General features: G+C 55.5%; 3 protein-coding genes across 6 annotated transcripts in view; all 3 read left to right on the top strand.

The window, feature by feature from the left end:
• Window positions 1-5,785, top strand: part of Myadm (myeloid associated differentiation marker) — a 6,816-nt gene extending 1,031 nt beyond the window's left edge. Inside the window, exons 1-3 of one of the 4 annotated variants that reach the window (XM_015505416.2) lie at window positions 362-512; window positions 2,194-2,280; window positions 3,492-5,785. In XM_015505416.2, coding sequence (XP_015360902.1) covers window positions 3,494-4,459 — 966 coding nt within the window. In that variant the 5' untranslated portion in view covers window positions 362-512; window positions 2,194-2,280; window positions 3,492-3,493 and the 3' untranslated portion in view covers window positions 4,460-5,785. Of the gene's footprint in view, window positions 1-361; window positions 513-1,152; window positions 1,289-2,193; window positions 2,281-3,491 lie in introns of those variants that run through there. The other 3 variants (XM_015505419.2, XM_015505418.2, XM_015505420.2) reach the window with 3 other exon arrangements.
• A 2,828-nt stretch (window positions 5,786-8,613) lies between these two features.
• Window positions 8,614-26,649, top strand: Prkcg (protein kinase C gamma). The gene is made up of 18 exons (XM_048791616.1): window positions 8,614-9,057; window positions 9,417-9,448; window positions 10,383-10,465; window positions 13,548-13,659; window positions 13,785-13,916; window positions 14,457-14,613; window positions 15,380-15,514; window positions 15,871-15,958; window positions 16,238-16,267; window positions 19,754-19,906; window positions 20,234-20,422; window positions 21,200-21,291; window positions 21,374-21,436; window positions 21,553-21,691; window positions 22,887-22,967; window positions 24,229-24,336; window positions 25,379-25,519; window positions 25,746-26,649. Exons 1-18 carry the CDS (start codon window positions 8,888-8,890, stop codon window positions 25,932-25,934), a joined length of 2,094 nt encoding a protein of 697 aa, XP_048647573.1. The 5' UTR covers window positions 8,614-8,887; the 3' UTR covers window positions 25,935-26,649.
• The window catches only part of Cacng7 (calcium voltage-gated channel auxiliary subunit gamma 7), a 30,090-nt gene continuing 18,158 nt past the window's right edge, over window positions 15,847-27,778 (top strand). The window contains exons 1-2 of the mRNA XM_015505450.2: window positions 15,847-15,851; window positions 22,817-22,822. The gene's annotated coding sequence lies outside the window, so the exon portion shown is untranslated. The remainder of the gene's footprint in view (window positions 15,852-22,816; window positions 22,823-27,778) is intronic.

Below are 27,778 nucleotides of genomic sequence, written 5' to 3'. Positions count from 1 at the left end.
GAGACATGAAGGGAGAGGCACAATTGAGTGAGATGAGGCTGGGATGGGGACCTGAGTTGGGGGGCTCTGTTCTAAACAAACCACAAACATGTGGGTTTCTATGGAAACAGCCTTTCCCGGCCTATCCTGGAGACTTCTCTGGGCTGTGTCGGGAAGGCATCCCCCAGGAGCCCCCACTCCGCCAGCTGTTGTGTCTTCCTGTTTTGTCACCATGGCAACGGTGACCTCAGTGCTCCACTGGGCTTACTGGTAGAGCCCGAGCTCCGCTACAAGCTTCAGCTCAGGAGGGGCGTGGTGTGATCTTGGCCCCGCCCTCAGGGCGGGCAGGGGATAGCCCCAGCTTGGGGAAGTCCCTTTCTACTGCCCCGGCCGCTAGCCTGGCCGCTGCCCGCGGCCCGCCCCCGGCCCCGCCCGCGCTCCCTCCGCAGCCGGCCAACCCTCCCCAGCTCGCAGACCCTTCTGGTCTGCAGCTGTCGCGCTTGCTTCAGCCGCAACCGCCGCTGACCGAAGAGGTGAGGCTGACCGACCCCCCAGAGGGCGGGAGCAGCAGTTCAGTATCCTTGGGTCCAGAGGGAGGAATGGGCTGTGATTCGGAATGTCTACGTCTCTAGAAAGACTGGGGCTGGACCAAGATTCCAGGATTCTGCGGAGTAGAGGGTTGAGAACCTGGACTGAAAGAGAAGAGCTGGGGCCTGGACCCTGGGTCGGAGGGAGGAGGGCTGTGGACTGGAGAAGGAGTGGTGCCGGGACCCCTGGGCCTGAGGGCGTGGACACAAGATGGGCCTCCCAGGTGTCTGGCTGGGCTGGAATCTGGTGTGCGAGGTGCTCAGGAGAGGAAGAGGGGAGGGACTTGGGGCTGGGACTCCTGGGTTTGGAAAGTGGCTGTATTTCAAAATTTCTGATCCTCTGCCTCCCGGGGACGAACTTTGTGCTTCCCTGAAAGGCGGGGGCTGCCGTCCGGCCAGGGAGGCCAGGAAAGCACAAGGCTGCCCAGCTCCTGGTGTGGAGAAAGGCCGATTCGGGGTTCGGGGCGGCCCCCGTGTCTAGGGAGAGATGGGTGTGGCGCCTGGAATGGAGGGGAGGGCGCCGAGGTGCTGGGTGTGGCTGGGGAGTCCTCCGCGTGGAAGCCCCAAGGGGCGTTTCCTCTCCCAGCTTCAGTCTGCGGCTTTGCATTCCCGAGCTCTGACCTCAGGCAGCTGCTGGAGGCCTTCAGGGCGGGGTGGACCCCCACCTCTCCGCAGGATCCCCCTCCCCGCCGCCCTGCAGACCCACCTTCCACGAGGAGTGAGTGAGTTACGTCGCTCCTCCTTCACCCTCCGGTGGGCGGCTGGGCAGTACCCGCCTTCAGGAGCTAGGGGGGTGCGGCTAGTCCCGACTTCCTGCTAACAGGTCCTGGCTGGGTCTGGGGAGCTGGAGGTGGCTGACTCCATCCACGTGGCACCTCCCAGGTGCCCGCTCTGCGAGCCCTAGCCGGGGACCTGCGTTCATGAATGTGTGGCTACTGATCTCCGGGCATCCTGTGCCAGATTTCCGGCCTGGAGCCAGGGGGCCTCCGCAAGGTGAAGCCGGGCGTCTGGGATCCCAGCTTAGTACTCCTTCATGTAGGTCTAGGTCCCCGGCCCGTACTCACAGAGCTCACACTTTTGGAACCCAGAAATTCGGCCTGCCATCCCTGCTAGGACCTGGGGGTCGGGGCGCCCCTCCCCTGACAGCGGGCGAGGGGTGGGCAAAGCGCTGGCCAGTGCGGGGCTGGGGTCCCGGCACCGCCTCTTGGTCCGCGCCACATTCCAGATGGCTGCACCGACTTGAAGCCCTTATAAGGCGCGGAGACGTCGGGCGCAGCTGGGCAGCCCGCCCCCGCAGCCACCGCCCAGGGCCTCCCGCCTCCCGCCGAGTACTTCCCTGGCCAGGGCAGGGTTGAGATCGCACACGCCCCTCGCTGGCCGCGGGCCGTGCTCCTTCGCCTGTTTCTCTTCACTCCCGCCCGCAGTTTGTATCTGGGGAGGAAGAAGGGGCGGTGTTTCTGTAGGGTCAACTCCTCGACGCGTCTAGGCTTGGAGCCAAGTCCCGGCCCCGACCAGGAGGCGCGCGGCGGCTGAGGAGTCCATGGCCGGCGCTGGCCGCTTGGGCCTTGGGGGGAGGAGCCAGGTCAGCCAGCTGTGAGCTGACACAGAGGGCCTCTCTCCGCTCCAGGGGCGCTGACCAGTCTTCTCCAGGTGGACGACTGAATCGCCTTCATTGCCGGATCTTTCTCTTTGGCCGGCTCAGCTAAGACTGCAGGTGAGTGCCCTGAGGTCCTAACCACCTGGGCCTGAGGGAGGAAGGTTGGAGTCCAGACCTCGATCTGAGGGAAGAGAGACCTGAAGCTTGGGTCCCAAGGAATCGGGCCTCAGGCATCCGTGGGGGAAGTAGAGTGTTCTGTGTCCTCTGGGAGCTGTTTGGGACAGGCCTCTGGAGAGGTGAAGCCTGGCTCTTGTTCTGCTGTGAGCCTGACACTGGAGAGAGGAAAGTTTTTTGGCTGAGAGCCACGTCCAGATATTTTTAGGGATGTCAGCTGAGATTAGACATTTTTGCATCCTGAGGAAGGGTCTGAGCGTCTGGTCCTGATACCTGAGGGCCTTTAGGATGAGGCGTGGGAGATGTATAATTTGGAAGTGGGGAGAAAGGTGTCTCTAGAATGTGACTCACCTGAGACTGAGGGCTGAGTGATTGACCGGTGGAGGCTAGGGACTCCAGTGCGAGGAGCTGGGGTGGGGTGAGTTGGGAATGGGAGCAGCTGAGTTTCCCAGAACTTGGGGGCTCCTGGGGGAGGGGACACTCAGTGTGAGGGAACAAAGGAGAAAACTTAGCCTTCCTTGGTTTTTAGTACTCTAGATCTAAATCTGATTCCTGACCTCTGCAGAGAGAGGTGGGAGCAGCAGTTTACACCCCCTTCCAGAAGCTTGTAAGACCATCAAGGTGGGAGGTTGGAGCTCTGATCAGACATGTGAGAACATAGCACGTGGAAGTTGAACTCTTGGATAAGTAGGACCCGGAAATGTCTGAGTGGCTATTAGTTCATAAAAGAAGGAAGCTTGTTTATAGGGGCTCGAGTGTAGAGCCTTCCGTCTCCATAAGGAGGAACTTCAGAGGGGATTTTGGAGCCTGCAAGATAGGCCTCTTGTCTTCCTATTTGAATCTAGAAGAATTCAAAATGTTAAGTGGCTGGGTTGCTGGTCGCTGAGTCCCATCTGTAAGGAGGAAAGGAGGTTTGAGTGTCTGGAGGGGGCAGGAGAAATACAGAGACCCAGAATTCTGGGTTCTGTCTTGGGTGAGGTAGTCTGAGCCAAGAACCAGGGTGACCAATTCATTCTCATATGCCAGGGACTGTCCTGTTTTGCACACTGAAAGCCCCATGTCCTAGAATAATTTGTCCTAGGACAAATGAGGGCTGGGCCACTGGATTTCTTTGTCTGGGACTTCACTGAGACATTGTCTTTTGCCTTTTGCAGCCATGGCGGTGACGGTGACCCGCACAACCATCACAACCACAACAACGTCCTCAGGCCTGGGGTCTTCAATGATTGTGGGGTCCCCTCGCGCACTGACCCAGCCCCTGGGCCTCCTGCGCCTGTTGCAGCTGTTGTCCACCTGTGTGGCCTTCTCACTGGTGGCCAGTGTGGGTGCCTGGATGGGCCCCATGGGTAACTGGTCCATGTTCACCTGGTGCTTCTGCTTCTCCGTGACCCTCATCATCCTCATCGTGGAGTTAGGTGGGCTTCAGTCCCGCTTCCCCCTGTCTTGGCGTAACTTCCCGATCACCTTCGCCTGCTACGCGGCCCTCTTCTGCCTGTCATCCTCCATCATCTACCCCACCACCTACGTGCAGTTCCTGTCTCACGGTCGTACCCGGGACCACGCCATCGCAGCCACCGCTTTCTCCTGCATCGCGTGTGTGGCTTATGCCACTGAAGTAGCCTGGACCCGGGCAAGGCCTGGTGAGATCACGGGATACATGGCCACCGTGCCAGGGCTGCTCAAGGTGCTAGAGACCTTTGTAGCCTGCATCATCTTCGCCTTCATCAGCAACCCCTCCCTGTACCAGCACAAGCCGGCCCTGGAGTGGTGTGTGGCAGTGTATGCCATCTGCTTCATCCTGGCAGCCATAGCCATCTTGCTGAACCTGGGGGACTGTACCAATATGCTGCCCATCCCCTTCCCCAGCTTCCTGTCAGGTCTGGCCCTGCTGTCTGTCATCCTGTATGCCACTGCCCTGGTCCTCTGGCCTCTGTACCAGTTCGACGAGAGGTATGGTGGCCGTTCCCAGCGGGCGAGGGATGGGGGCTGTGCTGTCCGTCACCCCCACTCTGTGTGTGACTGGGACCGCCGACTGGCTGTGGCCATCTTGACAGCCATCAACCTGCTGGCATATGTGGCTGACCTGGTGTACTCTGCGCGCCTGGTGTTTGTCAAGGTCTGAGACTCACAAAGGGCTCCCGGTCTCCTTCCAACCTCTTCATTCTTCCCATCAGCGTCTGCAGTTGGTTCTTTTTCCTCTGAGTCCTTCTTCCCTCTCTATTTTCTTCATGCTTCTCCAACTTTTCTTCCCTCTCCTCTTGCTGTCTCCCTTCCTTTCCTTCCTGTTTTGTTTGCTGGCCCACATTGTACTTTGCCCCCAACTGTTTCTCCCCAATCCCCTTCTGCCTCTTCTCACCTCTGGTTTTTCCTGTAGCCTGTTTCCTAATCACCTCTTCCTCCTCCTTCGGGAGCCCTGAGACCTTTCTGTCTCCCTCCACCCCACCTCCAAAGGTGCTGAGCTCCACACACCCCACACCCTTCACTTCAGCTGTTCATGCCTGGCCTCCTGAGGGGCCTCATTGCCAAAGCATGCCTGCCCGCCCTAGCTGTGCCTTAGTTCTTGTGTATTTGTGTGTTGGGGGGGGGGGGGAGGGTAGGTAGCTAGGCACCAGCCCCCCATTCTCCCAGTGGAGGAGGGTGTACAGTGCACCTCCCCTTTAAAGTAAAAAAAAAAAAAAATCTCTGGAGGTAAATAATTCCTAGTGGGCGAGAGGCTTTAAGCACAGACCCTGGGTCCCTAGGCCCTGCCTGGCACTCAGTCTTGCCAAGGTTGACTGCAGAATTGTTGCCAGGCTTACTAAAATCCCACTGCCCCAAGGCCATCTTAAAGGTAGCAAGAGGTGCAGATGCCTTTTATCCTAATTATTCTGGACTATTAAAAAGAAAAAACTGGCAAGAACCACATGGTCTTGAAGATGACCATCTGATGTATTTGTGAGGGGCAGTGATGTGGTCCTCAGTGTTAAAAATAACACGTCCTGCCTTGGCAGGGATGGGAATAAAATGGCCACTGCCAGCCTTAAAGGCAACATATGCCTGGGTTTTTCTTTCCTTTTTTTTTTTAATTTTTTCTGGTCATGAGGGCAGAAATTACTGGTAGCCCTATTCTTCCAGATCGAAGTTCCTTTTCAGCTTTCTTTTCTTTTTGGGTGGGTGGGGAATGGGGATTGCTGCTGCCATAGCCAGAGGGATGGCATTGCTTGAGTGTGGTGCATGTGCACGTGTGTTTCTGTGTGCTAGATGCTTCTTGCTGCTGCTTCCTGCTTCTCTGGGACTCACATGCATAATGTGATATATAAATGTATAAATATATATTTTATTTTTTTTAATTCCCTGGAGCTTTTGGTTCCAATAGCTTGTGCTGTCAGTCATAGAAGCCTTGTCCCTTCCCCACTCCCACATCCATAATGTTCTTTATAAAAATCTCAATATAAAGATAAAAGGAGAACTTGTGCTTTCTTTATTTCTGGGGAGGACTCCAGGAGAGTGGTGAGGTCCAGACAGATTTCTCAGTCTGATGGAGGAGGAGGTTGGAGCCAAGATGATCCTGGCCACATCCAAAAAACCTAGCTGTGCAGGGTGTTTTAATCCCAGCAACTAAATGCAGGAGGATCACAAGTTCAAGGCCAGCCTGGGCAACTTAGCAAGGCCCTAAGCAAGTTAGTGAGACCCTGTCTCAAAAAATAAAAAGGGCTGGGGATGTGGCTTAGTGGTAAGGCACTTCTGGGTTCAACCCCCAGCACCCTCTCCCCTGCCAAAAAAACAAAGCTAACACTAGTAGAATCTGGGTCTTCTGGATTCCTCCCCAAGCCAGGAGGGCTGGATGGGATTAAAAATGAACAAGATTTTCCCTTCCTTGGTGTCCCTTCAGCACCTCAGAAATACAATGTCCCACTGAGTGCAGCATCTTTTCTCCAACATCAACTCTTCCTCCCAGGTTCCCTGCCCAGCCACAGACTCTCAGAGCTGAGAACCCAAGCACCTGGTCTAAAACACTCTCTATTCCTTCTAAGTACCATTTACATCTGTTCCCCACCTGAGCTACTGCCCCAGCCTCCTTGACCTTCTTACCTCTGGCCTTCCCTAGCCTCAGAGAATTTCCCAACATCCATAGCTGATCCTGCCTTCTCCTGTTGAAATCCTTCCACATCTCACCCCACGTGCCTACAGGTGCTATCAAAAACCCTCAGTGGCATTCAAGGCCTTCAGGTTCTGAGCCTGCCAACATTCCTGCTATCATCAGCTCCATGGTCTTATCTGCTGGGTGCGCCTGACCACACACCCTGATTGAGTGTATTACTCCTGCCGTGAACCTCTGTCCCACAGGTCCTGGTTCCCCAAACTGAGGACAATATCTAGGAAAACTCCAAAATCACGCAACCTCCTTTGTGCCCTTACACCTGCAAAAGCAATTAGGAAGAGATACTGAAAAGTTTGGAAGAAGGCGGGGTAGGGCCAAGTAGGGCACATTCCTTTTGGGTAATGCAAAGCCGCTTCATCTCTGCGGGAGTCCGACCTGCACCCAGCCGCCTTCTCAGAGGGCGTCTCGTTCCCCTCCCCTGCCCCGGCCTCCGGAAGGCACCAGAAAGAATAGCTCTCACCGTCACCACGGGGGCGGGGAAAGCGTTGGGCACTCGGGAAAGGGCCGAGGCCGCTGGCCTAGAAGGCGGAGGGGCTCCTAGTCCAGTCTCCAGGGTCTGCCAGCCGAAATCCTGGAGCTGGGGCGAAGGCAGAGGACCCACGCCTCCACAGGGAGCGCTCAGAACCGGGCAGCGGCGCCTGCGGGACCCCGCCCACCGCGCGCGGCTCGCCGGGAAAGGAAGGTCCGGGGCCGCGCCCGGGCTCAGCCTGAGCGCGACGCGGACTGCAGGTCCCAGGGTGCACTGCGCCCGCAGCCCGGGGCGGGCCTTGGTTGTCCTGGCAACAGTGCGGCCTCCGCGTGCCCCGACCCGGAAGCGCGCGCGAGTGGAGGACACCGCCCAGCGGAGGGGGAGCGGGGAAGATGCGCGCAGCCGGCAACCGGGGTGCACGGACTCCCAGGGAGACTCGGGGAGCGACGCCCAGAGACGGAGAGTCCTGGGGCTGGACACTCGGGAATGGTGGGCGGGGCGACCCCCAGAGACAGAGTACTGGGGCCGGGGGCGACCCCCAGAGATGAATAGTCCTAGGGAGACAACGGGGGAGAACCCCAGAGATGGAATCACTCAGGGAGACACAGGTGGAGAGGAACCACCCCCAGAGATCAAGATGACCAGAGCCAGAGACATGGAGAAGCAACCTCCAGGACATTGATTCCCAGGGAGCTACAGAGGAGTGAGCCCCAGAAACAGAGTCACAGGGCCAGAGGGACAAATAGAGGATCAGAGGGAAAGGGACAGAGAAGAGAAAATGGAGAGACGCTGAATCACAAAGAGATACGGGGAGGAGAGACAGAGGCAAATATTCAGAGCTTTTCCCTAGCGACAGAGAGATTGACAGAACCAGAGAAGGACAGGCAAAGAGAAACATTAAACCACAGATTGAGGAGAAAGAGGCAAGCCCAACAGATTAGCCATAAAGAGAAACAGACAGGCAGGTATAAAGGCAGGGATGTGGGAGAGAGAAGAGAGGCAAGAACAGTCAGAGAGAGGGGCAGAGACTGATCCTCCTAACACTAAGACCCAGAGAGGTGACAGGCATTGATGGAGACACACAGCCCAAGAAAGAGAGAAATGGAAACAGACGTTCTCGGACAGGCAAAGGAAAACAGATCTAGGGAGAAAGGGGGAGAGAGAGAGAGAGGGAGGGGGAGAAAGGGAGAGAAAATTGAGAATATGAATCTTCACGAATAGAAGGAAAGTGACAAAGTCAAGAGGAAGAGACGCTTCCAGAGAGAGACGTATAGAAAAAGAATTCACAGATCGTGGGAAAAAAAGAGACTCCAGTAGCATGGGAGAAAGTAATACACCAAATCTCTGTCCACCATTGGATTCTCAGCACTAAGCAGAAAGTTTGTTGATTGACTCAGAGTGACACCGTCAGAAAGACGGAGACCCGAGGGGAGATGCAGGGGGCGAACCGGACACACCAAGGCAACTGGGTGGGAAGAAAAAGGGAGCCGATCAGGATAACAGATTGTCGGGGACAAGGCTTAGAGAATGCCCTCTCCCCGCAGCCAATTCACGGAGTGGGTGTGTGCACGTGTAGGGGAAAGGGAGGGCATTCGACCCATGTCTCAGGGAGGGGGGCGCCTTTAAGCAGAAACCCCGCCCCTCGGTCGCCATGGCAACGCCTCCCCCCACCCGGGGCTCCCACATTTCAGCAGGTGCCGAGCCCAAGCTCCCGCCGCCGCCCGTGCCTCCGGCTCCTCGGCGCCCGGGCTCTGCTCTCCCGCACCCGCCCGCTGCCCCAGGCGGGGCAGGCGGGGGTGCCGCTCCTGCCTGCGCTGCGCACCTGGCGGTGCCTCGCCCCTCTCCTGCCCACCTCGGGATCTCGCGAGTCCCCGCTCCTCTCCAGTACACCTGTTTCCCCAGAAAGGCAGGGTCCTGGTCCCTGCTGCATTCCTGGGGCCATGGCGGGTCTGGGCCCCGGCGGAGGCGATTCAGAGGGGGGACCCCGACCCCTGTTTTGCAGAAAGGGGGCCCTGAGGCAGAAGGTTGTCCACGAAGTCAAGAGCCACAAGTTCACCGCTCGCTTCTTCAAGCAGCCAACCTTCTGCAGCCACTGTACCGACTTCATCTGGTGAGGGAAGGGGCTGGGGGCCGAGAGAGGAGGGGACTGGAGGTGTAGACTTGTGTCACACAGACCTCCGAGGGAGGAGCACAGAGGGGCTGCAGCCCCGACTCCTGGGTTCCAGGAGGGTGGGAACCTAGGGTCCGGACCCCTGGGTCTGAGCGAGGAGGGGCGGGGGCTGGAATCCAGGGTCTGAAGGAGGAGGGGCTGGACCAGAATTTCTGGCTTCTAGAAGGGGAGGCGGCTGGGGCTCAGCTACCTGGGCCCAGAACTGCAGGTCGGAGGCCAAGACCTCAGACTTCCAATGGCTCTCAGAGGTGGGAGGGTCCACCCTTCCCTGCGCTGACCTCAGGTCCTTGCTCTTCCAGGGGAATTGGAAAACAGGGCCTGCAGTGCCAAGGTAAGAGCCGGGACCTGGACTGCTGGGACCCCCGAGGGTGGAGGCTGGGGTTTCTCAGCTGAGGCTGCTGACACACGTGTTCTCTGGTCCCCAGAGAGGCGCGGGGGAGCCCGGGGCGGGGGGTGTGGCAGAGACACAGCCTGTGGTGGGGAGGGAGTTCTGATGGCAGGGCCACCGCGGAGGTGGTGCTGGGGGCCCCTCCCTCGGCCGGCTCCAGGTGGGGACAGATATTTGGAGAATCTGTTGCCATGGGAACAGGGAGATTTGGAAAAGGGGAGCTGAAGGGGGAAGGGGCTGGAGATGCAAAGTCAGAGCCCCCCCACCCAGGCAGCCATCACCATGACAACGCCATTCTAGGCAGGGGCAGGCCGGGTGGGGTCAAGGATGGGCGGGTGGGGGCCCAGCCGGCCGGCAGTTCTGGGGGGCGGAAAGGGGGGCGAGTCCTAAAGCACCAGCTGCCACTGCTGAGAACAGAGTGAGTCAGGGTGGGGGGCGGGCCGGAGCAGCGCCCCCAGACTCACTTCTGCCCAAGTTGCCACTCTCCGCTGTGTCTGAGGATATTTCTGTGTTTTCTCTCCTTAAATCTGTCTGCCTCTCTCCTGGCTTTCTTATCTGCATCTGTGGGCTGGGGTCTGTGGGTCCGTGGAAGGCTGCTTTCTTTCTCCCTGTCTCCCTTGGGCTGTGGTTGCACACTGGGGGCTCTGTGCTCTGAGTCTGATTCTCTGCATCTCTGAGAACATTCTTGGTTTCCCCTCCCCCGGCCCAGGGTCTCTCTTCTGATTTTCTATCTGTTGGACTCTGTATGCTGGAATCTTCTCTGTGTGGTTGTCTCTGTCAGAATTTTGAGTCTCTTTCCAATTTTGTGACTGTTGGGGGTCTCTCTGGATCTTCCCATCTCTCCTTGCCTCTGTGTCTCTATGATTTTCACCTTCAGTCTGCAGCTTTGTGGTTCATCGACGATGCCACGAATTTGTGACCTTCGAGTGTCCAGGCGCTGGGAAGGGCCCCCAGACGGATGTGAGTGTCCGGACACCTGGTTCTTCCTCCTCAAGCCGCACCCCCGCCCTCACCCCCTCGGCGTCCGTCCCAATTTCTCCTGCTATTTTTAAGGCTGGTAGGGGAGGGGGGCTGAAGAGATAGGGGGAGCTAGTCTGGCCCAGATTCTTTGCCCTTGGCCTGGAAAGGGGGAATGTGAGGGGGCCTGGGACAGGCCAGGGACACAGGTGGGGGACAGAGAGGAGGCAGGGGTGAAGAAACCAAAGACCAGCACTGGAGGGGGTAGGCTACAATCCAGAGGTAGGGGGATTTAAGAAAATGAGGCCTGAGGAACAGAGAGGTCAATTTGGACCTTGATACCTTGAGATAAGATAGAAAAAGGGACAGAGATACAGGAAAAGAAAGTCACAAGAGATTGATTCAGAAAGAGAAAGAGAAATGGAACAGAGAAAGCAATAGAGGGGAGCCGGGTAGTTCTGGACACAGAGAGACAGGCCGAGAATCAGAGGCAGACACGCAGGTACTGAGAGAAGCTAAAATAGGAAATGGTGGATCCTGGACCCTTAGTGATGCTGAGAGAGGGCGGCCCAGAGACCCTGCGACACACACCCACACGTGCCCAGTGCAGTTGCACATGTGCACACACTCCGGTCCACACAGCCTCCCACCCTGCCCCTCTCCCTCTCAGGGGCTGACAACAACTGTCAACTCTGGATGCCCCTCCCAGCCCCTCCACTTCCTCTCTGAGCCTCAGTTTCCTCTTCTGTAAAACAGGGCTGATGACCTAGCCTTGGCTAGTAGAGCTCTTCAATGACAGAAGTGTCCTGTTTGCTATCAGGTGGCCGTCAGCCACGTGCACTAGTGAGCACATGAAATAGGGCTGCTTCCACTGAGGGGCAGGGGTCTCCATTCCATTTCATTCCAACTGACTTAAACTTAAAGAGCTACATGTGGTTAGTGGCTACTGAGTGGGACAGCACAAATCTAGACAGATGTCCCTGGCTTGTGTTGACAGTTCCCTGAAGCCGGTGGGTTGACACGTGCAGGGTGTGACACAGGTGGGTGACCGCTCTGTGATTAGACGATAGGCAAAGAGAGAAAGATCCACAGAAGCCTGGGAGACAGCTGGCCAGCTGGTCAGGCTGTTGAAGTACATAGCGGTGAGACCTCATAGAACGCCGCAGCCCACACGCCTGTGTGTTCTGGCCACCTGCCCACCTCCACCAGCCCTGGCTCGGTCTGTGCAGTGCTCATCCTGTGCACACACCGAGGTCTCTGGACATGGAGTAGAACTGAATCTCCACAGCCAGTAAGGTTAGCTGAAGTGTTCCGTCCCCGTCCAAGCAGGGGATCATAGCCCTGCCACATTCTGGTTCTGCAGCCTTCCTCAAGGAACTTACCACTTGATCTCAAGTTCCTGATCTGTAAGGTGGGGGTGTTAATTGTGTCCACTATGGAATAATTCTGAGGTTTCAGTGAGTCAGATACTCATGGATGGTATCTGGAACCTAGAACCAAAATATTATTTATTATTATCATTGCTGAAAGTGTTATCATCAGAGAGGAAACAGGATGAACAGTGAGGAGGAAGTCTTTCTTCTGCTCCCCTCTCTCTCTCTCTCTGTGCTTCTTAATGCTTTTGATCTTGTTGTAAGTAAACGGATCAAGGCTTTAGAAATGCCAAGGGCTTGGAAGCATGATTTCACTTGGTCCTCATGAATCCTTTTCAGGAAGGGCTCATGGCCCCCATTTTACAGTAGGGAACCTAGGGTCCTAAAAGGGCTGGTCGTGGGGAGGCCCAGGGCCAGGTAATGACTCAGACCAAGACTCAGACCTGGATCTGCCTAACCGGAGGCTCTGTGCTGACTTCTTTTAGCAAGGACCTTCACTGTGAGACTAAAAGCTTCTGTCAGTGGATAGCTTGTGTCAGGCACCCTGCTGAGAACTGTCCCTACCCCACCCAGCACACACCCTGGCACAGGCATCTTATTTAGGGTGGCAAGAACCTTTGGAGTTAGAGGCCCAGAACCTTGAAGGAGATCATGGCCATTTCCAACTCCCTCCCCCAACCCAAATATATATATTCAAAATAGAAACCTTGCTAAAATAAAGGCCAAGACTGTTGTAAATTTTTCCCTATGACAATTCTTTCAATGAATTCCTAGAAAAAGAAAAATATCAAGTTATTTAACAACCAAACATTGTCCTAGGGGTAGAAGTTTGGGGGGCTGGTAGGAGATGCGGCGTAGGTGTTCTAAATTCCTGTGGAAATGACTCTGAAAAGTTAGCATTGCTTCAAGCTGTGAATTGCTTACTTCCATTAGACAGAGGAGGATGCTGAGGCTCAAGACTGGGAATGGCTTTGCACAGTCACAAGCTCTCATTTAAACTCAGGACTACACAGGACTGGCAGCAACGTTACTAGTAATAACCACACCGATCACTACGGCCAGAACCATGACATTGAGCACACCTGACATCCAGAGTCCTCCTGGGTGTTCTATGCTAGTTCATTCAGGTCTCCTGGGTGCCTGCCATAACTGAGGGGTCACCACCCCTATCCCATTGAGTCTGGAAAAACACAGTCCACCCAGAGAGCAGACACTAAGGCTATCAGGAAAGGATCCTGGGGTTCAGGACAGCCCACAAGTTCTCCAAAAATGTTAGAAGTCCCCACCTTCAAGTTCTGCCCAACTGCCATTTTGTTAGTAGGGCTCCTTTGACCACTCCACTTCAAATTTCAGCCCCCCCAAATTCTGGCAGTCTTTATCCCTGCTGTTTGTTTTTTTTTTTTTTTTCTAGAGCATCTATTACTGTCCACCACACTACTTATTTTATTTACTGTGTTTATACTCTGCCTTCTTCCACTAGGAAGCAAACTCCAGGTAGCAGAGAGCTTTTTTTTTTTTTTTTTTATTTGTTCAATGCTGAGTCCTGTTAACCAGAACAGTGCCTGGCGCACAGTAGGCGCCTGGTGAATATTTGTAGCCCCAAATGAGTAGATGGCAGGCAGAGAACAAGGCAAAAGGAGATAAAAAATCCTCCTCTTGCTGGGGGGCCCTCCCCACCCCTAAGCCCCCCTAAGCGACTCTCCTCCGCCCAGGACCCCCGGAACAAGCACAAGTTCCGCCTGCACAGCTACAGCAGTCCCACCTTCTGCGACCACTGCGGCTCCCTGCTCTACGGACTGGTGCACCAGGGCATGAAGTGCTCCTGTGAGTGCCCGCTGCTGACTGCTCGCGTCCGGGCCCCTTCAAAGCCAGGGTCAGGGCTGGGGAAATGCCGGGTGCGGTGTGGGACCTGGGATGGGCTTGTGCTACCCCCAGTTTTATCCCGCCAGGCTGCGAGATGAACGTGCACCGGCGCTGTGTGCGGAGCGTGCCCTCGCTGTGTGGGGTGGACCACACTGAGCGCCGTGGGCGCCTACAGCTAGAAATCCGGGCCCCGACGGCCGACGAGATCCACGTGACTGGTGAGGCCCCACTCCCTCCCAGACGTGAGGCTGTGACCGAGCCTCACCGTGCTGGCCCACGTCCACAGCACTGAAGCCACGCCCTCAACCGTGAGGTCACGCCCACAACAGTGAGGCCACGCCCACCCGCGCGCGCCTCGGCTCAGCCATTCCCTTCCAGCTTGGCCCCCCGCTTCCTGCCTTGGCTCTTGCAACTTCTAGGGATCAGAACCCTTGAAAGGGCTGGATGTGGGAGGACCTGGGGTCCGATTTCTGGATGAATGGTTGAGGAAAGAGCCTGGTTGCCTGGGCTTCTGGCAGGTGAGGGACGTGAGAAAAGTCGGGGCTCCGAGTTCTTTTTTTTTTTTTTAATGTAGTTGTAGATGGACAACATGCCTTTATTTTATTTGTTTTTATGTGGTGCTGAGGATAGAACCCAGTGCCTCACGTGTGCTAGGCTACAGCCCAGGAGCTTGGGGTTCTTGATTGGACTGAAGAGGGCTAGGAGCCTCTTCCTGGGCCTCTAACTCAAGTGACCCCCTCCCCCCATTTGTGCTTCAGTTGGTGAGGCCCGTAACCTCATTCCTATGGACCCCAACGGTCTGTCTGATCCTTATGTGAAACTGAAGCTCATCCCAGACCCTCGGAACCTGACAAAACAGAAGACGCGGACAGTGAAAGCCACGCTAAACCCTGTGTGGAATGAGACCTTTGTATTGTGAGCTGGGGTGCTGGGGAGGCTATGATGACTGGCAGATGACGATCTAAGGGTCCTGGTGGCCAGAAAATCCCAGAGAGAAGCTGAGAGAAGTATTAGGATAGAGAGACTCTCCCAAGCAGGGGCAAAAGAAGGTGGTAGGACAAAGGAATGGAATGATTGAGGGAGGGGAATGGAGATACAGAAGCTGAGAAAAGCCCTCAAGTTTAGAGACAGCCACAGAGAAGAGAGAGCACCATCAAGAGACAGATTGGAGGACAGACAGAGAGACTCACAGATACTCAAGAGGTGGTTGGGACAGGTGGGGAGGGGACCAGAGAAAGAGGCAGACCTAGAGACAAAGGAGATCCAGAGAGTCTAGAGGAGACAAAGAGGAAAGGATTCAGGAGAGAGAGGAACAGCCAGAGGCGGTCACTAGGAAGAAAAGACCAGGGGAGGCACAGACCCAGAGAGAGAAAGAGGTCTCAGGAGAAGAGGTGTGAGTCCAAAGACAGGACAGGGAGGGAGGGTGGGGGGAGTGGNGGGGGGGGGGAGTGGCAGGGCACCAAGAGAAGCCATAAAGATAGGACAGAGACTCAGGGAGGGAGAGACCAAGAGACAGGGATGGGAAAGGGCCTAGAGGTCAGCAGGGAGGGACAGCTACTGCGAGTCCTGGAGGTTTATGTGGGCCCCACCAGCCAGGGTGGAGAGACTCCCTTGTAAAGGGCGGAGGTGGCTGCATGAGTAGGAAATGGCCACCCCTCACCCTGCCCCTCTCCTGCCGCAGCAACCTGAAGCCGGGGGATGTGGAGCGCAGGCTCAGCGTGGAAGTGTGGGACTGGGACCGGACTTCCCGCAATGACTTCATGGGGGCCATGTCCTTTGGTGTCTCCGAACTGCTGAAGGCACCCGTGGATGGCTGGTGAGGAGGAGGGCTAGGGCCGGGCACACTCAGGATCACCTTCTCCATCCATGTGTGGTCTCTCCTCCAGACCACCGTCATCCCCTCCACCTCGAAGCACTCTCCCTCCTCCTCCTCCTCTCTTTTCTCCTCCTCTCTTTCCCTCCTCTCTCCCCCTCCTCTTTCTCCTCCTCCTCCTCCTCTTCTCTTTCCCCTCTCCCCTACCCTCCCTCTCCCCCCTCCTTATCTCACTCTTTCTCTCCATCTCTGTGTCTGTCGCTCTGTGTCTCTTTCTTCCCTTTGGTTGTCTCTGCCTCTCCCATGGGTGCCCTGCTTCCCCTACCCCTGCCCGGCCCTGGTCTCCGTCTGTATGTCAGGTACAAGTTACTGAACCAGGAGGAGGGCGAATATTACAATGTGCCGGTGGCCGATGCTGACAACTGCAGCCTCCTCCAGAAGTTCGAGGTACCTGGACGGCTTCCCCAGGGGAGCACAGCCCAGCCTCCCCCAGCTCAGAGCTGGCCTTGCCCTCTTCCCACTGGTTGCCCTCTGGTCCTGGGACTACAATTCCCAGAAGACACTGGGGGCTCCTTCTTCTGCCCTTCTGGGGGGCTCTAGCCCCAGGGCCTGATGGGAATTGTAGTTCTTCATCCCCACAACTTATGGGTATCAGGGGCCCTGGTCCCCAGTCTTGGGCAATCACCTGCTCTCTTGGGGCCCTGACTCTGCTTTCTTCTCCCCTAGGCCTGTAACTACCCCTTGGAGTTGTATGAGGTGAGTATAGCCGGGCTCTGAATGAGACCTGCTTTTCCTCTTCCTCTTTCTACCTACCCCTCCTTCCCCTGATCTCCACCTTGAGTTCTGCACACATAGGTTGAGCACATACTTTGTGCCAGGTACATGCAGTGATTGCAGAATAATCCCAGTGTCCTCAGGCAGAGACTTGCCACAGATACTTAAATAAAGGAAGGTGTGCTAAATTAGAGATGGCTGGGGGTACTGGAGAGGCCTGGAAGAGGCCATGAGCCAGCCTGTGGGTGGGTGGCCAGGAGGGCTTTCCTGAGGCACTGAGGTCTGACCTGGCCCTCGGGTTTTCCATCTTTCAGTGGCTGGGGCCCTCCGCCTTTGCCTTTGCTCACCCAGTCCTAGAGCAGTAGTTCCTGAGGCATGGCATGCGCCAGGCCCTGTCCTGAATTAGAAGCAGGTGGTTCTCTGACAAGGAGGCAGCCTGAGATGGCCAGGACAAGGGGATGTGTGTTTGAAAATGGAGGTGGCTCAGGCCCTGGGGAGGGGGCACAGCCTGGAGAGTGGGGGCAGCTCCCCAGAGCCTGGAGGGGCAGGCAGGCTCTCTCTCCAGCTCCTGTGTCAGAGAACATTTTGTGGAGCATCTCCATGTGCAAAGCCTGGTTCTGCACAAGACAGAAAAAGTCCTCCCCTCCTGGGGCTTTCACTGGGGGGAAGACATGAACCCAAATAAATAAGTACATGGTCATGTGTAAAAGGTGACAGGTGGCAAGTGAAAAGAAGGAATATGAGCATTAGGGAGGGCAGGGAATGCTGCTGGGGAGGTTCTCAGTAGGCAGTGGGCTTCCCCGGGAAAGTGGCTCTCAGGCAAAGACCAAGAGGAAGTGAAGGAGTGAGCCTCAGGGACCTCTGGGAGAAGGGCCTCCCAGGCAGAGGGATGGGCACATGTAAGGGTCCTGAGGCCAGAGCAGGTCAGGATGCCTGGACAGTGAAGCCTGAGCAGAGGAAGGGGGGAGGAGGTGGAGCTGAGAGGGAAGGGATGCCTGCTCATCTCTCCAGGATGGCCCTGGGTGAGGGGGAAGGCATGGAGCAGCCAGAGAGGGCTGAGCTGAGCCAACTGAGGTTGTAACAGGTGACTGCCCTGGTGTAGCATGCAGGCCGCAGAAGGCAAGGTGGAAGCAGGAAGAAGACTGCTAGACTTGGGCTGTAGCTGAGGATCAGTAAGTGCACTGGGCCTCTGGCTCCCAAGGCCTCCGTCCGCTCAGCACCCTCTCGCCAGATCTTGTAACCAAGCAAGGGGATGGGAACTGCTGGGGAAGCTTCGCGCTGCCCAGGCTGCTGCACAAGTCACGAGGACAGAGGGGCTGTCAGGGGTTGTTAGCAGGGGGTGGGAGTGGGTGGCCACAGGCTGTGGTAGGAGCCCAACACCTGGCCCAGAGGCTTCCCAGAAGAAGCGGCACTTAGGTGATAGCTGCAGGACAGGTGAGATTCAACAGCAGCAGCACAGCTAATCCTTCCTGGGCTCTTAGAGCAGCTCCCACCAGGGTTCTGGTTGTGTTTGTGGTCACCTGCATCAGAATTAGAGGAGCATTTGCTTCAAAAAGCATGTTTCTCACCTCTTTGCAGACCTACTAAGTGAGACTATCTGTGTACTAAGCACATTCCTCCACTGGCTCTTTTGCGTTGTGAAATTTGAGCACTGGCTGCATTGAAGGAAGGACAGAGGGAGGAAATCCATGCCCAGAGAGGCAGAGCCTTTTTCCCAGAGTCCTTCAGCAGCCGCATGGTGGTATGGGTATGCATAACACCTGCCTGTGCCTGCAGCTGAGAAGGTGTGGTCTGCAGACACCTGGCGGATAGTGGGCAGAGGCCTGGTGGCAGGAAGTTGGAGATGGCATATGCCTGAAGTAGAGAGGTCATGAGTGACAGTGGAGGGAGGTGTGGCTTGGGGTGATTTGTCCTGAAGTACCCAAGTCTAGAACCTGTTATCTAATCTTGCTCTCTTAGCCTTTTGGGCGTTAATAGTTTCCTTAGAAAATTAGAGATTAGGGACACGAAGCAAAACAAAATAAAATGTATGCATGTATAGTGTGTACAGTTTTCTTTGAATTCTACCTTTGGATTTTATTAATTCTGTAGTCCATAAATATCACTGATAAGGCAGATGTGCCTGTGGTATCCTTTGCCACTCAGTGATGGGCAGGGATTAATATTACCAATGCATTTCCACAGGCGCCAGCCCCTAAGGAGGCTGGGTGTCCTGTGGGTATCCGGGCCATGGCAAACACAGCAGCCTTTCTCACACTTTAGGCACCTTCTGGGTGCTTTGCATATGTGAATACACCTGCTCTTAGTAGCTGCCCTGGCGGTCACTCCTGTTGTCCCAGTATCCTAGGGAAGCTATGGAGATTTCTCAGCAGTGTTAGTCCGAATCCAGGAGGTCAGACTGCGCTTCTGCACAAGACTACACCTTGTGCAGCTGCAGCTATGCCCCAGGAACTGCTACTGCATCTTGGAGAACAAAACAGACCCCTGCCGCAGGGGGCTGGCCCATGGTGTGAGCAGATAGGCACACAGAGAGAGGCAAATGACCAGGGCTATGAAGGAGCTGTCCACAGTAGCAGAGACCATGAGAGGCGACTGACCCCTTTAAAGCAATCTGCAGAAGCCTCCGAAGGCCTGAGCCAAGGTCCAAAGGATGCTTGAGAGAGAGCTAGGAGGACAGGGGAGCGGAAGGAAGACTGGGCGGGGCATCCCTGTGGGGGAGGGAGGACAGTGCATCTGAGGCCGGGGTGGCTGAACATGAAGGAGGAGGGACCCGTGAAGCCACATGGAATGAAACCCTAATGCAGGGAGAAGCCGTTAGAAGGTTGGAAGCATAGGGGAGACATGACCTGGTTTATTTATTTTTAAATTGGTCCCTTTGCCTGCCGAGCAGAGAGTGCATTAGAAAGAGCCGCGCGACAGACAGGGACAGTGTAGAAGCCGAGGCAGCCATTCACTAGGGGACCCTCCTGGAGGCAGGGGCAGGAGGAGGTGCAGAAGCTCTGGCAGCTCAGAGCCCAGGTGGTCTCCAGGCCAGCAGCATGCAGGGCCTCCTGGGACCTGTTAGAAATGCAGATTCTCAGGAGTGGGGCCCCTTGTCTAAGGGATTCAGGCTGAGAGGCTGAGAGCAGCAAGATCACAGAGATGAACAGCGTGGGTCCGATGGCTGGCCAGGTTCCTGCCCTCTCTGACTCTGGGCAGATTGCTTAACCTCTTCTCCCTGGTTTCTTCTTCTGTAAAATGGGGATGACGGCAAGGTTTCCCAGAGGTGGCGTAAGTGTTAAACAATAAATCAAGCGCTCGGGATGTGGGGTGTCAGAGAAAGCTCCTCGGCCAAGCGCAGGGTGGGAGGAGTGGCACCCTTTCCTGTCTTTATCTCTCCCCACCCTCTCATTCTGGCATCTCAGGGGCCTCTTCCTACCTCTGTCTGGGTTTGACTACCTCCGGACCTCATTCTCCCTTTTCTCGCAGAGAGTGCGGATGGGCCCCTCTTCCTCTCCCATCCCATCCCCATCCCCTAGTCCCACAGACCCCAAACGCTGCTTCTTTGGGGCCGGCCAAGGACGTCTGCACATCTCTGACTTCAGCTTCCTCATGGTCCTAGGAAAAGGCAGTTTTGGGAAGGTTGGATTTCTGGGGTTCTGGGGGAAGGGGAGGATGTCTGTGGGGAGGCTGGATTTCTGATCCTTAGGTGAGAAGCAGGGGTGGGGAGAGATGGGGCTCCCATGTTCCCAAATGGATTTTGGTGGGGTTGCTTGGGTTCCTGGAGGGAAGAGGTACAAAGGTATGGACATTTCCTCAAGGGCATGGGAGCAAAGTCAGGGGACCACCGCTTAGGAAAGGGGAAGGTACCTGGGACCCCATTCTCTGTGTCCCTGCTAGGAGATGGGGCAAGGTCCTGCACCCCTGAGTTCCCCAAATGGACTGCCCTTTCTGGATCGCTGTCTGTAGGTGATGCTGGCCGAGCGCAGGGGCTCTGACGAGCTCTATGCCATAAAGATCCTGAAAAAGGACGTGATCGTGCAGGACGACGACGTGGACTGTACTCTGGTGGAGAAACGCGTGCTGGCACTGGGGGGCCGAGGTCCTGGCGGCCGGCCCCACTTCCTCACCCAGCTCCACTCCACCTTCCAGACCCCGGTGAGGAGGGAGGGGACAGAGTCTGGCCCAGAGACCTTGCCTCTCCCCCCTTTGGATGGATTTGCTGTCTGCTTTGGGATTCTGAGTTTAGGGCAAGGAAAAGGAAACTTACTCATTCTTGAGTGGGCATGGCCAGACGGTGGACTCCTGGGCATGCTTGGAATGGATGCCATGCTTGGAGGGTGGCCAGGGGATGGGATCCAGAGTGGGCGCGGCCAGGATACCTGTGCCCCTGGCAAGCTTGGTTCTGAGCACATATAGCCAGCTCTCTGGATCTTTGAGCACAGGAGTAGGTGTGTTCTAAATGAAGGATAGGTCAGAAACGGGTAATTCCCTGAGACTACGGCATGGAGCAAGGGGTTTGACTTTCAGGGTTTGGGGAGGTATGACCAGCTTCCTGGATTAAAAAACAAGTACAGGTGAAGCCTTACCACCTTTGGTCATAGGTAGCCAGAATTACACATGTGGGTGGCTGGATGTGGAAAGAGGTTTTGGTGTGCCTGAATTTCAGTCCCGTGTGTGAGCCTTAGTGTTCAATTCTGGGACAGCTGGCACCAGATCATCTGATAGGTATAAGAAGGGAGGACTGGGCCATGCAGATTATGAGGAGGCGGGATTAGAAACTTAGGGCCCTTCGTGTTGGGGTGGCCACTTGCTCTGGATTTCTGGCTGGGTGGATCCAGAGCCCTCTATGTTTGCCCTGAGTGGGGAGCAAAGGGCTTTTCCTATCCCAGATGTTTGTGTCCCTGCCTCTAAGCCCTGCCCACTCCTCCCCAGGACCGCCTGTATTTCGTGATGGAGTATGTCACCGGGGGTGACTTGATGTACCACATTCAGCAGTTGGGCAAGTTTAAGGAGCCCCATGCAGCGTGAGTCTCAGCTAAGAAAGAAGGGAGGGGAGGGTGGTAGGGCTAGGTCCAGTGACCTTCCAACTTCACACTGACTTTGCAGGTTCTATGCAGCTGAAATCGCCATTGGCCTCTTCTTCCTTCACAATCAGGGCATCATCTACAGGTCAGCCCCAGGACTTTCCTTGGAGGGATGTCTGGCCTTCGAGGGGAAGGGATTAGGGCTACAGCCTGCTGAACTGAGCCCTTCCCACAATTCCTCCTCCTCCCCTCATCCTCCAGGGACCTGAAGCTGGACAACGTGATGCTGGATGCTGAAGGACACATCAAAATCACTGACTTTGGCATGTGTAAGGAGAACGTCTTCCCTGGGACCACAACCCGCACCTTCTGCGGGACCCCGGACTACATAGCCCCTGAGGTAACCTTGGAGTTTAAAGTGCTGCTTTGGGCACATTCTGACCTCCCTTGGTGGGTGTGGCTGTGTAGTATTCACAGAGGGTGGTGCCCAGGGGCCTGTGGGTGTTGGAAGCAGGTGAGGTCTCCCTCCAGGGTCTGCATGGGAAGGCCTGCTGGCTGAGCACTCTAAGTGGAGGAGCTGGGTCTCTAAATAGGCAGCGTGAGCAGCACGGGTGGGTGGATGTTGGAAGGCAGTGGCACCAGCTGGTAGGAATGGTGAGTGAGTAGGGCCTGGATCATCCTAAGGAGTGGAGACTATTTCTAGGGTACTTTGTGTGGGCAGGGGCCTGTCCCCTAAGAATACTATGCGTGCGTTGAGGCTGTCCTCTCCTGTGTACTCCAGCTGGGGAATTCACTGGAGGAAAGCTCTCTGGTGCGTTTTGCACATGGATTTGTTTTGTTTTGTTTCTGAGGTGCTGGGGATTGAACCTAGGGGCCATGGCTCTTTGATCTCAGTGGGCTGCTCTTCTGCCACTCTCAGAGGGAAGGGTCACACCCCTAAGAGTCCTGGAGAGCAGCTGCACTTCCTCAAGTACTCTCAGTGGGCAGAGAATCGCTCTGGCTTTGTGAAGGGGCTGGAGTTCATGTTCTGGTGTGCATGCAGATGGGTGCTGTGTGTCCCTAACTTCTCTAGGTTGGTGAGAAGCTTGTGTTGGGGGTGTTGTCCCTTGATCTTTTCAACTGATGAATGCTAATGCCCATCAAAAACCTGGTTGGTAACAGAATCACCTGTGGAACATTAGAGAAATACATGTTCCTGATGGTCGCTCTGTCTCACCAAAGCCAGAATTCTTCAGGGACAGGAGCATCTATTTTTAAAATAATACCTTAGATGACTGTGTTCTCTAGTCTCCAAGATTTAGCCCCATTCCTGATATTCAAAGGCAAGGTTCAGTTACCCAAATGTTCTAGATGGCTGGAACTTGTGCCTTGGCCCTTAGGTGGTCTTTCTGTTTGAGAGCAAAGGAATGTTTTAAATAGATGAATTTGTTTCATGAATTTTCCAAAGGGTGGAGCTCTAGCCAAAATATTCAGAGTGGGAAGAATTCAAGTGCTTTCAGCACTTGCAGTGGGTAGGGATCCCGAGAGCGAGGCCAGGGGAATCCTGGGCTTCTTAAAGAAAAATCATGATTCCTTGCCTTTGGGCCTCCCTCCAGATCATTGCCTACCAGCCATACGGGAAGTCTGTCGATTGGTGGTCCTTCGGAGTTCTGCTCTATGAGATGTTGGCGGGACAGGTAAGGGGAAGATGGGGAGACGCTGGCTTTGTAGAGGCAACACAGTGGGGTGCTCCCATTGTGTGGCCTTTATCTCAGGAAAAGCAAGGTGGAGGGGCTGGGGATGTGGCTCAAGCGGTAGCGCGCTCACCTGGCATGCGTGCGGCCCGGGTTCGATCCTCAGCACCACATACAAAGATGTTGTGTCCGCCAAAAAAAAAAGAAAAGCAAGGTGGAAAGGAGGTCAAAAGTCTAAGGAGGTGTGCCCAGCCAGGCAGACGTTGAGCCCAGGCAGCGTTGTCCAGGGTCCTGAAATATTGTCTCACCATAGGCGGGGCTGCGTAACCACCTCCCTTTTTTGTTGCCAGGGACCCCACTAGCCTGGGGAGGCCTGTGTGCTTCTTCTTAAAATATTGTTCTCGTGTACACAAAATAAGATAATAGAATGACAAAGTCAATCACATAGATTTCAAAACTTTAATAATTTAATTGAATCTAACTTAATTAAATATATACAGTTGTCTAAATATTAAAAATTGGGATGTGAACATATGCTGTTTTTAATCAATCCATTAAGTAGTAGCTCTAACAGTGATACACAGTTTTAGGAAGATCTTACATATCCGGAGGTAGGAATGACTGAAAACTGATATTCTGAAGTACCTGCAACTCTCATGATAAGATACTGTGGTTTCTATTGGTGATGAAGTTATATAGTTACTGCTATCAGAGATTATTGCTTACATTCACAGTTGGAGAAAATGTTAATGCTCAGCTAGCAGCTTAAAAAGATAAAGTGCCATTTTTTTCCTACCGAAATACATGCTCCCCCCAGTTGTCTACACAGACCACCTAGACTCCAAACTAAGACCCCTCACCTTGGTGTTGCCTTTCCTGTCCCAGAGTTGTGCATTCAGCAGGAGAGTGCATTTACAGTCTGTCCTGCTGTATTCCTCCCTTCTATTTAAATGGCATATTACATATTTAACACCCTGTTGATTGACATATCAGATAAACAAAGCCAGACAGTGAGCTGCATTGAACTGAGGCATGTGAGACCAAAAACCCCCAAACAACAACAACAACAACAACAACAAAAAACTGCAGAGAAATTAAACTTTGAGAGTTTGGTCTACTCTTCCTGGGAAGTTTTCTGGTGGCAGTGAGTGGTTGGGTTCAGTGGTTGGTTCCGTTGGTCGTGTTCATGGTGGGTGATGAGGGCATTAAGGTTTGGAAAAAGTAGTTTGGAGGGTCTCTGACTTTATTTCCTCCACTTCCACAGCCACCCTTTGATGGGGAAGATGAGGAGGAGCTGTTTCAGGCCATCATGGAGCAAACAGTCACCTACCCCAAGTCACTTTCCCGGGAGGCTGTGGCCATCTGCAAGGGGGTGAGGATCCCCACTCCCAGCTTCTTCAGACTCATGATCCATGCCCCCTTTGTGGTCTGTCTTTAAAAAGGCTCCCATTCCTCAAGTGCCTTTACCCCCATCTTCTTGGAAACTGGTGGAATGCACAGGTTTTGTTAGAATCACCATGTGCTGCTCTGCTTGCACCCAGCCCGAGCCTCTACCTTACCCTCCTCGGCTCCCACTCCCTGGCTCACGGCAGGAAGTGCTGAAAGGCCAGGGCTTGTGTCTCCAGAACTTGGTGAGTCAGGTAGACTGAACTCCTGCAGCTTTTGTGTTCAGGGGGACTCTTAGAAGAGTCACCAAGATTGTGACCTCAGTCTTCTCCTCCAAGGTGGTGGAGTTACTGCAGGAGGACCATGGGGTTCTCTGACCATGGGTTTCCAAGAAGTGTCAACCGCTCCTGCTTGGGTGTCTCCACATCCTCTGACTCGCTCTGGGTCTCTGTCTCATACCTCTGCCTCCATCTGCATGTGGTGGCCTTCTGGGTGTGGCCCTGGTGATTCTTGGTGTTTCCTCCTATATCTCTGTCCACACTTTGACATTGTCCCCCTCTCCCTGGGTCTCCACTGCCCTCTTCCCCACTCGTAACTGCACACTGTGGATCTCTTGTTCTGCCTTCTCTGGGTCTCTGCCCTCTGCCTCTCCATGCTCCCTCACTCTGACTCTCTATTCCTCCTTTTCTCTGGGTCTCCAAACTTCTCTCCCTCCCCCTCCCCCTTCCCCTTTGGGATTCCCCCCATGTCTCCACTCCTCTCTTTCTGGGCTCCCCTCACACCTTGATTTTTTTTTTTTCTGTTTTTCGGACTGTCCTTTGGTCTCCTGGTCTGGATTCCATCTATTCCGTTCCACTTGTTTTCCCTCTTCCCCTTCCGCTCTCCCTTTCTTTCTTGCCCCTCCTCCCCATCTCCCTTCCCCTTGCTGTTCTTCTCCCTCTGGATCCGGTGCCTGTGTCTGTTCCTCTGTGGCCTCCCTGTCCTGGACTCTATCTGTCCGTCTGTCTGTCTCTCTCTGCTTCCCACAGTTCCTGACCAAGCACCCAGGGAAGCGCCTAGGCTCCGGGCCGGACGGGGAGCCCACCATCCGGGCGCACGGCTTTTTCCGCTGGATTGACTGGGAGCGGCTGGAGCGCTTGGAGATTGCGCCTCCCTTCAGGCCACGCCCGGTCAGTCGTCCTCGGAGCCGCCAGCCTAGGTTCCCGAGTGGGGGAGGGGGCACTCCTGAGCTTTAACTCCTTTACGCGGAGAGGACCCCTCTGCGGAGACACCCTGGACGGGGGTGCGGAGATGATGCAGGGAGTGTCCAGACTCTGGAGGAGGCGGGAATGGCATTCCGGGACAGGCCCCCCAGGAGCCGGCAGAGCTTGACTTGCCCTTCCTACTTTCCCTCAGTGTGGCCGCAGTGGCGAGAACTTCGATAAGTTCTTCACGCGGGCGGCGCCAGCCCTGACCCCACCGGACCGCCTGGTCCTGGCCAGCATCGACCAGGCGGATTTCCAGGGCTTCACCTACGTCAACCCGGACTTCGTACACCCGGATGCCCGCAGCCCCACCAGCCCGGTGCCTGTGCCCGTCATGTAATCTCACCTGCTGCCGCTAGGTGTCCTCAATGCCCCCTCCGCTCGCCAGTCGCAGCCCCCACTTCTCGGCCCACTTCCCCATTCTAGATCCTGCCCCCAGCATTCTGGCCTCTGCTCCCATGGGTTCTAGATGCTCCTCACAAGCATTCCTGACATTCTAAACTCCATGGAGTCTCTAGAGCCTTCCTGTGTTCTAGATTCTGCTGAGCCCTATATTGTCCCCCACCCCCAGCGTTCTGGATGCTCTTCCACTGGCTTCGAGAACCACACTACCATCCCAACTCCATGGGGTTCTAAACTCCATCTTGGTAGTTCAATGCCTCTTTCTCTCACCCCACCCTGGGGCAGTAGTCTCTTGGGGTTGCTTGGTCCAGACTCGGATTAGATCCACCTCTATCCTCTAGGCCCCTCCCACTTTGGCCCGAGTTGTAGACTAAGAGGGAGGCTGTGCTCCCATTCTCCAGGCCACCTCCCTATCACATCGGGTATTCCTGGGATCTATGGAGGATTCAGCTTTTGTTCTAGACTCCCCTGTCCCCAACCCACTACTGCTCACCTGCCCATGCATGGCTCCAGTTTTACTGGGAACCTCTCACCCCCTGCCCAGTGCCTGCCACTCTCTGGGACTCTCTCCCCTCCTCCCCCACCTCCCCCTCTTCTTCCCTTAGCCTCTCCCACCCGGACACAACTGCTGGAGAATAAATTTGGGATGCTGATGCTGAAGTGTTGGGATGTTTTCTTGTAAGCTTGGAGAATGAAGGGAATGCGGAGGTGGGACAATGACGGTACATAGAAGCAAACAGAGGCGGGGAGGGGGGTTGCACACAGAGAGAGGGAAAGTAAAGAGTCTCCCCGCCAAAAAGAGAAGATACCCACAGCATGAGAGAGGGAAGAGAAAAGACCCCCGAGAGATAGGGTACACAGAAAGAGAGCGAGCCTGCTCTAGAGAGGACCAAAGTGGATACTCAACACAATGAGAAATGTATACCTAGACCATTCAAAGTACAAGGTAGAGATCCCTTGCACAGAGACACGGCATCTACGTATCTATCCAGAGCAACATGCAAGGGCGTGCGTGCGTGCGCGCACATGCTTACGCACACACACATACCCACACACCAAGATCCAAACCTGGGAGGTCCTGGGAAAAGACATGAAAGGTTGGCCTCCTAAACAGAGACCTGAAGACTTGATTAGAGGAAGAGACCTCACAATGGAGAAATCAAAACAACCAGAACCCTGCAGCTCAGTGGGCGAGTAAGTCAGAAGGAAGGTAGAAGTGTCCTCTGGCCTGTCCCTCCCGACCCACTCGTAACTGGGGGGCAGGAGGGGAGTAGAGGGGCCCGTCCACAAGGACTACACTTCCCAGCAGACACTGCGACAGACCCTTCCCTCAGGTGCGGCCCCTGGCCGCCAGGGCTGATGGGGAATGTAGTCCCTGGACGGGACAGGCCGGCAGAGTGGTATGCCTGTCTATGCGTTTGGAGGGGATTGAGCCCCAGAGCTTCGCAGGCCCCCTTGAGGGCCTGGCATACTTTCTGGTCTGCAGGTTCCTGGGTTTCTGGGCCCCAGTCCAACTGGATGCTGAGGCTTCCTCTGTCTCCCGTATCATTGTCGCTGTACCCCCCATTCTATGCCCGCAGGCCCCAGCCCCCGCTTCGACCCTCGGCGGGCGGCCTGCCCCTTTAAGAGTGGCCCCGCTGACATCACGGCGGGGGGGGGGGGAGGTTGGCCCGGCTCCCAGCTCCGCGGCGGGCTGCAGGACCCGGCTCTGCTCCTCTGCGCCCGCCTGCTGCTCTGGGGACCCCGGCCCGGGACGCCCCCTCCCGCCTGCCTCCACGTCCC

This window comes from Marmota marmota, unplaced genomic scaffold (genome assembly GCF_001458135.2).
Source record: "Marmota marmota marmota unplaced genomic scaffold, marMar, whole genome shotgun sequence".
Classification (NCBI taxonomy): Eukaryota; Metazoa; Chordata; class Mammalia; order Rodentia; family Sciuridae; genus Marmota; species Marmota marmota.
Note: the sequence above shows the minus strand (reverse complement) of the source record. Positions and strands in the feature narration are given on the sequence as shown.